General features: G+C 39.7%; 1 protein-coding gene across 6 annotated transcripts in view; it reads right to left on the bottom strand.

The window, feature by feature from the left end:
• Window positions 1-13718, bottom strand: part of dlg3 (discs, large homolog 3 (Drosophila)) — a 161401-nt gene that overhangs the window by 122835 nt on the left and 24848 nt on the right. For all 6 annotated transcript variants that reach the window (XM_041796996.1, XM_041796993.1, XM_041796995.1 and 3 more), the window contains exon 4: window positions 10787-10912. In XM_041796996.1, coding sequence (XP_041652930.1) covers window positions 10787-10912 — 126 coding nt within the window. The remainder of the gene's footprint in view (window positions 1-10786; window positions 10913-13718) is intronic.

The raw sequence follows: 13718 nt of genomic DNA, 5'->3' as shown, positions 1-13718 counted from the left end.
ACCGAGCACATGTTGCAACCATCCTTCCCCAGCATCCCCCTGTCGCTTACAAACTGTCCAAATCGCATAAACCGCTCCATGCAGTTACACTTAAAAGAGAGAAAACACACTGATATGAGGAGGGCAGGCATGACACATGATATAAAGAAGGGCAGAGACTGTGTGTGGACATGGATGTATCATTATGTATGAGTGAATGTGCAAAAACACACTTCTTTAATATCAACTGTGCATGTAGAAATATTTCATAGCTCCAGGCGAGAGAAACCTCTCCCTTTAAATATTACATAATACAAATACATAAAAAAATTGGTAGGTCCTCTTAGAGCCAATCAATTGCTGGTTTTCTGAATCAGGAGGAGCACATGAAAAGGAATCCAGGAAGTTAATGTGCTCTAATCAAATTAAGAGGACAGAAAAGGTCTTGAAGGTTAATGCAGTGTTGGTGTCTTGTGAGACATTTCATCTTTATGTAACTTTGAGGATCAAAACATGCACATTTTCTCTTTTATTCTTTATTTCACATCTTTTAACCCTACTACCTCTGCTGCTTTAGGGGTAGATGTTGCAGTCAAGTGCTTACAATGTGAAAATCTAAGAAACTGCAAGCTTATAACGTGAAAAGCCAGATGGCTGATTCACATGGGATATACTTCATATCCATATGGGAAACCTCCCATACTATGTGTCTGGGACATTTTAAAAATTATCTGACGAATGTTCTGTCACATTCATTACAGCCCATTCAGAGCGACAAGACAAAATGAGGTGATAGACAAACGGTGGAGCTAGTTGTTAGATCAAACTCATGCCGAGGCCAGTAGGGGGAATGCAAAAACACTTTCTCCACCAAGAATGGCTTTCAGTGTGGTTCTTTGCTCCTGTTTCAATAGTGAAATGCTGATAAAAACTGCCGCCAAAGCTACATCCAAGCTTCGCCGGCAGCAGTCATTGCTATCACCTTTATAGTGTCGTAGTACTCAGGAATGGTCTTGGTCTTGAGTCCGGTCTCAAGACCACATTTTGAATGTCTTGGTCTTGTCTCGGACTCTAGAGCATTTTTACTTGGTCTTATCTCAGCCTCGGACTGGCAGGACTTGAGATTTACCATCAAGACCGGTCGAGACCAGCACTGATCTGCTATTCTTCAACTTCATCAATGTGATAATAAGGAGAAACACTTGCCAAAACAACAAATAGCTACACCTGCAAAAGCTCAGACATCAGTCCATCTTATTTCTGGTCAGAAATACCTCTGAGCACTTACTTTTGGCCTCATTCACATGAAAATCTAGATAAACAATAAAATAATTCCAGACTTGTCAGTGGCCTTTAAATACATACAAGGATTGATTTTTTTGACAAGAAGTTAGTCAAACAAATCTAAGATTTAAGATTTTTGCAAGTTGTCCTTTGAAAGAGTTAGACACCTTGTTTTTTCTGTCAGATTTATTAAAAGTAAAACTAAAATTCAAGAGAGAATGCTCTTTAACTGTTCAACCATGTCATGGTTTCTTTTAATTGACTTAATGGTCTTGTGTTGGTCTCGGTCTTGACTTGGGCCAGACCCCCAAAAGGCTTGGTCTTGTCTTGGTCTCAGTGCACTCTTTTCTCGGGCAAATCTTGTTCTCGGATAATGTGGTCTTGAGTACAACACTAGATCTTGCAACACAGTCTGTTACTGTTGCAAACTCACACTGAAGCAGGTCAGGAAAGAGCAAACACATATTATTAACTCCAATAAAAGCTTACAGTGTGTTTCTGTACCATTCTTTAAATAAGGAAATGTGGTCCAGTTCCTGGACCTGTGGCAACACTACAGCTACATTTGAGCTAATCGCTAATCAGCCAGTGTCTGGTGGTTACAAATCGGTGTTATATAATAAACATTGACTGATTGATTTATACATCGGCAACAGCCTTGCAGCACAACTAAACCTCACCAGTAGCTACGGTCTCGTTCTCCTCAAATGATGCTGATTGGTCAGGCCCGTTCTCAGACTTCGCACAGTCATTTCAGATTGGATCTTTGCAAGATGGAACTGCCAGGTGACAGACATGGAACCTGGACAATCCATCTGCTTTGCAGGGTTAGCATGCTTATGTAGGAAACATAAAACCAAGAGTAGAGAGAGTACAACAATATTGCACTAGCTTAAGATTCTTTGATTAAAATTTACCAAAGAAGATAAAAAGTAAGAACTCTTTAAATGTACTAAATTAAAACAAATCCATCCATTTTCTTCTGCTTCTGCCCCCTAAACTGTACAGTGGTGCAGAAGTCAGCACTGTTGCCTCACAGCAAGCAGTTTCCTGGTTTAAATCCCAGTTGGATTCCACCCAGTGGGTTCTCTGTGGGTACTCAGCTTCCAAAAACATGCCTGTCAGGTTAATTGTTGACTCTCTTAAGTTGTCCATTGGTGTTAGTATGACACCAAGTCCTGAAAGCATGCATTAGATGTTGCGTTCGTCTTCCTTTGTTAAAAAAATGACAACTACCCCTTTTTATTTTTAATGCAGACAAACGAAATGTTGGGCTTTATATTGATGAGCATTTGACGGCTGTGAGCCAAATAGTTTTGCCTCTGTGTTGGCATAAGTCAGAGCAGAACTTTAAATCATGGATGTTGGTATTATTCAAGTACCACAATTTACACTTTGTAAAACAAGCTAACTAACTGTGTTGAGTGAGGGAAGTTAAGGAAAATAAAGATATCCCTGTTTGGCACTCCTGATGCCTTGTCATCTCCCTCTTTCCTTGTTCCTTGCCCAACCCAACATAAACAACAGGGGAAAATAGAAATGAAGTGTCTCAGAAGAAGTGTCTCAGTACCATTCGGGACTTGACAGTTTCAGACAATGGGTATTTAGGACAAAAGTGTGCGAACTACAGTTACCACTTGTGTACCCATCATCCTTTGCACTCCACTGATCTAATGACGCAAAAATATGGATGCTGGGGCACAGGTGGTCGAGTGGTTAAGGCGCGCCCCATGTAAGCAGACAGCCCGGGTTCGAATCCGGCCTGAGGCCCGTTACCACATGTCTCTCCCCCGCTCTCATCCCTGCACCCGACTCTATCCACTATCCTTCTCTATCAAATAAAGGCACAAAAATGCCCAAAATAAACCTTTAAAAAAAAAAAAAAATGGATGCTACAAGTGGTGAGGCAGAGCCAAGTAACAACATTTTTTTAGATTGTAGAGGCTCAAACAACTTTTAAGCATTTTGGTTTCCTGGTGTCAAGAAATGAGAAATGAGAAAAAGTGACGGACCAAAAAAAAAAAGCACTCGATGGGGAGTACGAGTAACATAAGGAGCCACTTGGCAAATCCTCACCCCTGAAAGATTGGCGGAGATGCCAGGAGCAGACTCCAGCCGGGCCAAAAGACACTTTAGAAAGCGTTCACAATCCTATTTCCCCAAAACAATGGCCACTGATACACCATGACTAAATATATCGCAAGACCTACAGCTATTTTTAGTGGTGGACAACAAAGGTTTGAGAAGGTCAGTAAACAAACTGGAGCTATTGTGCTAACTCCAGCATATTTACATTGACGTTTATTGCAGATATGATCATTAGAGTGCACTGAACATTTAAATAAAATAAAGTATAAATACATATTCTGAGTCAGATGCACACCTATGGCACTTTCTTGCACATACTAAAATATTCAAAGTGCCAACATGACTTTTTTCTAAGTCTTCATTTGTTGTTTTTTGTTCTTTAATAACACATTAAATACTGTATCCTGGACTTGTTACTCAAAGTACTGAGTAGATACTTGAGGGTTGAAAAGAAGAATCTATCTTCATGCAAAATTCAAAAACAACAATAAAATATGAATATACATCAGGTTGTTTGATTCAAAAATAGATTTTCTCAATAGGCTGAAATGCAACAGTTGGTTTTGGATGTTATAGGGAATTATTTTCTCGCTACATGCCACTGACCATCATGTGGTAGCCAAACAACTGGCCAGTTTGACATGATTCTTGTAAAGCTAGGCCCACATCTTTATTCCATTAAGTGGACTCGGTAAAAATGTAGTAAAGTCCAAAAATTACCCTGGAATAAAGTCAAATTACTAACTTTAAAAACCACAACGACACAAAAAGCTACTCATTTACAGAACTGCCAGTAAATGTCATTTGTTAATTTTCATCCCTGCACAGATCTTCGATTCCATCGAGGAGCATGTGCAGCCCGTGCTTTGGTAAGACACCATCTCACAATCATTTTCAAAGCTGTCGTTTCCAGCATCCTTGTATTAGATTACACAATATTGTCCAATTTAATCTGCAGTTTATTACGTTATAAAGCTGTCGCCTGTATTGGATTATTGTCATCAGTTATGACACACGGCCAAGCAGAAAAAGCAATATTCAGTGACTGCTGGTGTTTCTTTGGTGGTTGGATATAAACACAAGAGATGAAAATATCACTCTCAAAATTGAACTTAAAAATTTGAAAGATGTTCCACTCAGCGAAAAAGCTTTTTTGCCATAATTACTGTAACTACTTAATGACACAAACACTAAAACAACATTGCACAGTGGGATTGATTTGCTTATAATTACTCTCTGACTCCTACTAAATCTGATAACTAGTGTTAAATACAATAAGAACAATTTTGTTTTAGCAGACCCAGAGGAATAACAATCCCTTGGGCTTGTTTCAGAGTAAAAAATATCACACCTTACACATGTGTTTGTGCAATCCTTGATAAATGCTGTGCCCAATTAAACAGCCTGCACAGGAAGGATGTGGATCAACAGCATGGAGTGATTTATCTTGTGAAATGAAAGCGCTGACCTCTGATCTTCTGTTGACAAATGGAAAAGAAGGAGCAGTGATTTATGGCATAAATGCTGAAATCATCCTCTGCTTTTGAACAGAGATGGTTCTCTGCATCCCACCTTACACCCCCCCCCCAACCAACTCCTCACACTCAGCATCAGTCTGCACAGCCCTGATTACATAAACCCACCTGGACACAGTGTAACACACACATACACCACCGTAATGAGCACTACAACGCCCCTCCCCGACCACTGCACAGACCATGTATTGAGCTTTTCAGTCATTTCTAGGCATTTCTCCGAGAAGCTGTGTGACTGCTCCTTCGTCACCTGACCGGATGCAGCTCCATAAAAGGACAGTCGGTAGTGAGGCGGTCTTAAAGGGGCAGCGCCACATCAACACGCATGGACTGTAGCCTTAACTAACTGCAAGAGGGGGTGAGGAAGCAAGTCCTGTAAGACTCTCTCAGGCGTTGTTACATTTGAGCAGATACAACTTGTTCCTTCCACAAACAGCTGATATTAAAAGGAATAAATCCCACAGTGTAGTATGGGAGAATCTTTACAGCTGATGTGTCTGCAGCTCAATGAATCATAGCTTTTGTGCTGTGTGAATATGCACGAAGGGGGGGTGGCAGGGTGCACAGCAAAATGATGAGAGACTGCAAGATAGGAAGAGGCTGAAAGAATGAGAGGTTCTCAAATGTAACATGAAGAGGAGCCTCCACGATGCAGATGCAGAAGACAAAAGCTCCACGGCTGAGACTCCTATTAATAGGCCTCAGTGGCAGGGAACAGCTGCTCCAGCACGTACACCAAACCACTAACTGATGGAAGAATGAGAGAGAGAAGCATGACCATGGAGCGAAATGGAAGAGATGGAGGACGGAAAGGGAGATGGCAACAAGGGGGATCACAGGTTTAGTTTAGCTTATTTTGGTTATTTTTTAACACATAAAACTCAATTAAACTGGTCCAATGACAGTTAATACACAAAGTTAATGCGATATCAGCATTAACACCAAAAGAGAAGAACTGGACCAAAAAAGGTGTAGGCTGAAGCCTTTGCTTATTGCACCTGTACTTTTTCACACTAATTTTCTTTTCGCTGCTCCCTTAAATTTATATAGAGCATTAAAGAAGGTAAACAGAACTAAATATATGGGCTGTCACGATTTATAGCATCAATTGCGATTAACAAGGATACACAAATAGTTCACAAATTTTCCCTTTCAAAGCATTTTGGTTAAGTTGCTGCAGCATCCTCCCACAGCCACAGTAATGTAAAATAAGTCTACCACTGATCTTTAATGTTTACTTTCAGTTAAAAAAAACTCAAACAGCTCAGTGGACAAGTCTAAAGTGTTCTAAAACATTTTTCTTTTTACTGCCACCTTTTCTCCTTTACGATCCATAACAAGTTCCTTTTAAGTTCCTAAGTTAATGCTATAATCTTCAATCTACCTATCAAGCAGGGGGATTGATTCTGAACAGAATCCAAACAGGATGCCAACTACCCTTAGACCAGTTTTTCCCAAAGTGGGGGCCGGGAGACACTGGAAGGGGGGTCGCTGAATGCTTTCAAAAAAATAAAAAGAGATTTAAAATCATTTAAAGAGGCATATTTTCTCCATTATCATAAAAATACTCTTAAAATTGATTACATTTAAGATAAAACTATAGCAATTAAGTGAGATTTGTGCTTAAATGTAAGTAATTTGTACATGATGCATTGGCAACATGGTTCATTTTCCCCACCTCCAGGTATGGTGGGGTCCCTGGCCTTTGGTGCTAGTATTTTGGGGGTCACATGCTGAAAAGTTTGGGAACATCTGCTGAGACCATAGTAATATCAAAAATGACACAAAAACAGTTCAATGCAAAATAGTAGACTTTCAAAATATGTTAACAATAAAGGATCCCATTGACTGCTGATAACTGCAGAAATTCTGCGAATAATCACTTAAAATCCTGTGGTCCAAGGGGTCTTGGACCCCAGGATTACCCTGCAAGATTACTTTGACTATATAACAGCTTATGATACTTTTACATGTGTTTGCATCGGTATTTTTCTGTCACTGATTAAGAGAACCCTTGTTATGATATTATTGTTTTAAAACTTGCATTATTATAAAGTATCAAAAAGTTGGACCTCTAAGAAAGCTAAACTCTGTATATTCTGGATAATTTGGTGTAAAAATGCCTATTAACCAGTGAACAAAGTTTCAGATTTGCTACCGCAGATTGCTTTGATCAGCAACTGTGAATAAGGTAGATAGAGCTGAAATATATGCTGCAAAAACATACATCTTAAAGTGTTTTTTCGTATTGTTCCCAAATGATGAAGGCCAGTAATGTCTAGGTACACGTTGTGAATTTGAACCACCATGCTTTATTACTACAACTGTACATCAAGAGAAGAGATTTTGCATGACAATGGAGATGGTGTGATTTGAGATTTTGGCTCAATCTTCGGTGTAATTTGTGCACTAGACCATCTGCATCTGCATGTTTTTTTGATTCAAGACTAGTCGGCTAAATGCTATTACAATTTGTGTCTAATCAGAAATGATATGCCTATAGGAACATCACTAGTTCATACTCACATTATCTTATAGTCTTTTAGTCTGTAGTCATCTTATAGTATGCAATCTACAAGTTCACAGAATTTGAGAGCCTGTTGGCTCAGACAGAGGAAAAAAAAGAGAGGTGGGAGATGGGGTGCAAGTCGTAGGTTAAGCAGTTGGTAAAACAGAATGAAGGTGCTGCACAGGTCCATGACAGACCCCATAAATTAACAGAAACGAAGCTAACATGCCCTGTGTGTGGGCAGAAACGCGATGAGGGGGCATTACTGAAGCATGGTGCTGAACAGAAGGGGGATTGAAAATAGAGAGATACGAAGCAAAAATAACAATAACAACAACAACGACCATGCAATGCTTATGAGGCCACGAGTGCACTGGAATGCACAATTACACATTCACCTTGCCACAGAGAGCAAAAGCATCTGAAATCTATGTGTTTGTGTTTGTGTGTGCGCTTGCTGAGTGTGCATCATCACGACGTGCTCGATGTGTGTTCGGTGTGAAAGCGGAGTGGAAAATAAAAGAGCGAGAAAGAAGAAGAAAAAAAGACACAACAACAAAGACACAAATTAAAAGAGGAACAAGAAAAAAGACAGGATGACAAACAGAGAAGCCAGGAGAGGGAGAGAGAGAGATACAGAGTAAAAGAGAGTCAGAGCAGTCTGTAGGGATGCAGGCGGGGGAGGAATGTGGTTTCCATGGCAACTTGAGGAAGGCTGAGCTCTGGGTGTCCGTTCCAGCTCTGCACTGCACCGGCCCTTGCCTCTCAGCCGCCTTGCTCTCTCTCTTTCTCTCTCTCTCTCACTCTCTTTCTTCAGCCTCCCCCACTATATCTCCCTCCTTACAGCCCCCTCTTCACTCCCTTCCTCCCTCCTCTTACACGCGCCTCCTCAGCTTCCTTGCCTCCTCCTTGTGATAGAGGGAGTCACACATACACAAAGCCAGCTCCATGTCACACACATCCAAGTCAACCTGTGCTGTTGCTCTATTCTAAAGCATACATGATCACGCTGAGTCCATGAGCTGACAGAGAGCATCTTCCTCTCTTTTACGCCCCCAAACCCACTCGATCCTCCTGCCTCCGCCCCCTCTAACCATTGCACTAGTTCTGGGCTCAGCTGAAAAGCCAACGCCTGCGGCCACTGTGTTGCCATGTGCCACTGGCTGTGCTGTAATGGCATGTGAACACAGGGACTCTTTTTTTTTACCATACTGTGAAACACATCAAGCCCTTGTCACACACACTATATGGACAAAAGTATTCAGACAACTGACCATTACACCAACAGGGACTGTAATGGCACTGCATTCAAATACATGTACTTTAATATGAAACTGGCCCCCCTCCTGCCACCATAACAGCCACCACTCTCCTTGGAAGGCTTTCCACAAGATTTTGGAGTGTTTCTGGGGGAATTTGTTCCCATTCATTCTGTAGAGCATTTATAAGGCCATGCACTGAAGTTGGACAAGAGGGCCTGCTTTGCATTCTCTATTCCAGTTCATCCCAAAAGTGCTCAGTGGAGTTTGAAGCCTGGGCTCTGTGTGGGTCAGAAGATTCTCAATGTCTTTGTAGTCCTTGCTTTGTGCACTAGAGCACAGTCATGTTGGAAAAGAAAAGGGCCTTTCCCAAACTGCTGCCACAAAGTTGGAAGTATAGCATTTTCCAAAATGTATTGGCATGCTGAAGCATTAAGATTGTCCTAAACTGGAGATAAGGGGCCTAGCCCAAACCTTGAAAAACAGCCCCCTACCATTACCCCTCCTCCACCTAACTTCACAGCTGGCACAGTGCAGTCAGGCAAGTAACGTTCGCCTGGCATCCGCCAAACCCAGGCTCACCTATCTGACTGCCAAATGTGATTCATCACTCCATGGAACAGGTGTCCACTGCTTCTCAGTCTAGAGTTGGTGTGCTTTACACCACTCTGACACTTGGCATTGGACTTAGTGATGTGAGACTCAAATGCAGCTGTTCAAGCCATGGAATCCAATGAAGCTCCTGCCACAGTTTTTGTGCTTACATTAATGCCAGTGGATGTTCAGAACTCTTCAGAGTTGGTGACTTTCATGCACTATGCACCTTAGCAGTCGTTGGCCTCCCTCTATATGGTCTTCCACTTTATGGCTGTTGTTCCTGAACTCTTCTACTTTCTTGTATCACCTACAGCTGACTGTGCAGGGATGAAACTTCATGAACCGTCTTACTGCAAAAGTGGCATCTATCACAGTACCACACTTGAAGTCACTGACCCTTCAGAACGATCTATTTTGTATCACAAATGTTTGCTCTGTATGGCTTGGTGCTTGATTTTAAAAACCTGTGGCAACAGGTCTGATTGAAACACCTGACCATGGCTAAATAGTGTATCTTTATGATGAAACATGAGGACTGTGTTTGTTTCTCATGTTAGCAGAAAGTTGGCCATCATTCAGAAAGACAATGCTTAACATTTTTGGAAATGCACTTCCTTGTTTCCATGTGAAATTCAGAGGCAGAAAGGATAGATCTTCCTGTCATACCCTATTTTCTTGATATAAATCTGGCTAGTCCTTAGTTTGGCATAGCTAAGAGAGACTGGAAACAAGTGTAAAAAATTATCCAATAGAAACAAGAGCAGAGTTGTTGTAGTAGTTGAATGTACCTTGCCTGGCAAGATATTTCAAGATTAAAAAAAAATCAGTCAATAAATAAATGAGCTTGTAGGCATCTGGATACCAATCAAATTCATCCTAATTTGTTTCTACTTATAAAATTTGCAATGCAAACTCAAAAAAAGGGTATTAATCTGCAAACTTGAAAATAACAACCACACAGTGCAAATATTAACTTAAAAAAAGAATAGAAGATCCTTCCTAAACAGGTTTTGTGAGGTCACATTTACCTTTTAACACCTAAATATTACAAGAGCTTCCATGAGATCAGATTGATTGTTAGAAACTTCTTCAGTGTTCCAAAGGTGTTTGTACCATGTACTGTAACTCAGACAGCTCATACCGCCATGCCAGCGGCTGTTTCAGAAACTGTAGTCTTGAGAGGAAGCAAAGGAACGCCTTATTGACAGTGGATTTTATCCATAAATATTTATTATCTGAATAACAGAATTTGATTTTTTTGTTGCAAAGGAAAGGAAAGAGGACAGGGTCTGAGATTCGGGAGAAGGAGATCAGGGAATGACCGCCTGCACCAAGGATAAGAGTCCCTGCTCATGGGACCAGACCAAATACAGACCTTTGAACTTTTAACAGTAAGGATTTCAGTTTTGAAAACACTGGAGTAGTCATTTTTAATTGATGTAGGCCTTTTTGTGTAAAAATTCAACGTGTTGTACCTTTGATGCTTGAATAGAATAACTAATGAAGAGTTCGGTTGAACAAACTGCATTACTTACATTTGGGACGTCCACATGGGAGTGAATCACCAACCCAGAAACTCGCTCTACTTTGTGAGGGCTCCTCCTACTGGTCACTCGTACCAGAGACACACCCTCCTCTTCCTCCTCTTCGTCCTCCTCCTCCTGTGAGACACAAACAGCTCAATATTTCACGTAAGAGTGAACAACATCAAATAAGAACATCTCAAAAGCATCAGTCAGGATATATTAGGATTCTAAAGATAGCTGTCATCGTCATTTGAATAAGATTCTCACACCTGTTGGACAGTCACATCTTATCAACAGATGACCGATGGTACTCTTTCCTGTCAGCTCTGAGATGTTATGTGTTTCTGAGAGCACTTTGTATGATTCACAACTTAAAAAAAAATCTGTATCTATTTTATACCGGACTTTCATGCAACATCTCAGGCCATCCTGTCTGAAAACAGTTTTAGCTCTGATCTTTTAACAGCAGCTTTCCTGGAACCTGTGTAGCTTCTGCTTCTTCACATCAGTTTAAAAAAGCCAAAAAGCACAAAATGACTCATCATCTCATCCCTGGCAGAAATGGAAACGTTTCAAATCCATGCATGCACGTTTGGAACCTTGAAAGTAAAGTATGGACAGGGCGTCTCTTCCTGTTGAATGACATTCCAGTTGATCCTTTTTTTAACACAAGCCTTGTGCACATTTTTAATGTTCCTGTTGATTGGTACGAATGTTTGAAGTTTTAAATGCAATTCATATACATATGTGTCCAATACCCAATATAAAATATGTTTTTTTTTTATCATTTTTGGAGGTATAATGGGTAAGGTTACACAAAGCTTCAGTAACTTGAAACATGTTTTCTTATTCAAAGACTAAAAATATTGTAAAATGCAAAAACTTAATCAGAATAAATGTATTTAAACTTTGTGCTGTTTTCATGTAGAAACAGGCAGCAGCAACAAATGTTTTGGTTTCATATTAAAAATTTGAATCTGCAGTGCACTGTAAAAACAGCAGCAAAACAACACTGAATAAAAAGTGAATATGTAAATATACTGTAATTATCTATAGAAAACTCTCTAAGAAGTAAAAAATAATGATAAAACTAAACAGGATCATAGGACCTATGTAGGGATTATTGCAGCAGGAAGCAACAAATGTAAGGTTTTCAAACGAGCTGCTACTGAAAACAAGAACTACTGACTTTTATTTTGAAGGACATGTTGACTGATTTACCTTAGCTTTAGCACCGTGTTTGCAGTCAGCCTTGCTGTCACTCTGTATAGTGGCTTCTCTGACCTTGTGTAATCTCATGCAGAGACCGTTACTCATCTTTTTTGGATGTACATATATTCAAAAGCTATGGCAAGATATTTGTAGATTCAAATTAGATAACGTTACCTTTGACTTTGAACCTTTTCTGAAAAATATAACATTTCTTGCAAAGTTTTTTATTCACAAGTGTAAATATTCAAAAACAAAACCCCACTTTGCAGCTTTCCACAAAGAAACTAAGTAATATATAACAGGGATGCACGATATCATCAGTCTGGTATCAGTATCGGCAGATATTAGCTAATAAAGGCACATATCTATATCGGCAGATGTCAAAATCTCTGCCGATATTCACATCCGATATTTTGCCTCTGTATTTCTGCATATATCGACTGAAAATTTTGTCTGTATATACTAATAAATTAGTGTAGCTTTAGGCAGAACCAACAGACCTATGTCACTTGAGGACTTTTCTTTATTTATCCTCATTCTTTAGACTTTAGAACCATTTCTTCATCCAAAAACAAGACAGCTATAAGAACTGTAAACATATGCTCCCAATTCAAAGTTTTTGTCATTGATTTATTGAATTGATTTATTTTTCCTCAAATAGTATGTATTGATGTAATTTTCCCCCTGGGTTTTCTTTTTTTTATTACTCTTTAATTTTCTTTGTCCCTTGGTGTCAATTCATTTAATTAATTCAATTATTTACATATATTTTTAACCAAATCATTACTACACTTATTTTCGTAATTGAAAGCTGCATTTGAATTAATGCATTCATACATTGTTTGTACATTTCAATCCTGAAATAAAGCTCTGGGGGAAAAAAAACTCAGTATAAAAATGATACAGGAAATGGTCTCCACTAATAAAGAGGGTCTGGCAAATTCTGCATGAAAATTTGAACATGACAAAAGTGTGTGCCAAAGTTGTCCAAAAACTTCTGACCCCTGATCAAAAGGAAAAATGCAGGTAAATTTGTGGAGACATTTTCAAACAAATTAAAAGAAACCCACAGATTTTAGAAGGATCACATGAGAAGAAACTTGTTTTTGTTCTTCTTCTAATATGATCCCGAGACAAAATGTCAGTCAGTGCATTGGAAAAACACCATCATCACCAAGGATGAAGAAAGCATGACAAAGCAAGTCCAAATTCAAGGCCATGTTGATTGTTTGCTTGTGTAATTTGGGTGTAATTTTGGAGGAGTGGGTTCTAGAAGTATCGACGGTGAATCAACACAATCACAAACAGGTTCACTCTTGGTAAAGCAGTTTCTGGCACAAAATCAAATTACCCTCCCTATTCACATGACCCAGCACTGTGTGACTTTTCCCTTGTTCCTCAGATCAAATCTGTGCTCAAAGTTTTGAGTCTGTCAGAACTTAAGAAAAGAACGACAAGAGGTTCTGAGACGACTCTCTAAAGATCAGTGGGAGACCTGAATGCATTGGTGTGTTGATGCACAAGGGGAGTATAGTGAAGGAGAAAACATTGAAAAATGTTTCATTTAAATTGTAGTCTTGTTTTTTAACAGCCATACCTCATATACCCAGATCTGCCTGCTCCACCTTTAGGTATCAGCTGAGGCTATGAATATTGCACTGCTCACCCATGTGCACACATAAACATACAAAACAGTGCAGGCACATTATAAATGAGACCATGAATTAAT

This window comes from Cheilinus undulatus, linkage group 10 (genome assembly GCF_018320785.1).
Source record: "Cheilinus undulatus linkage group 10, ASM1832078v1, whole genome shotgun sequence".
In the NCBI taxonomy this organism is placed as follows: domain Eukaryota; kingdom Metazoa; phylum Chordata; class Actinopteri; order Labriformes; family Labridae; genus Cheilinus; species Cheilinus undulatus.
The sequence above is the reverse complement of the archived record's forward strand: the minus strand, read 5'-3'. Positions and strand labels throughout refer to the sequence as shown.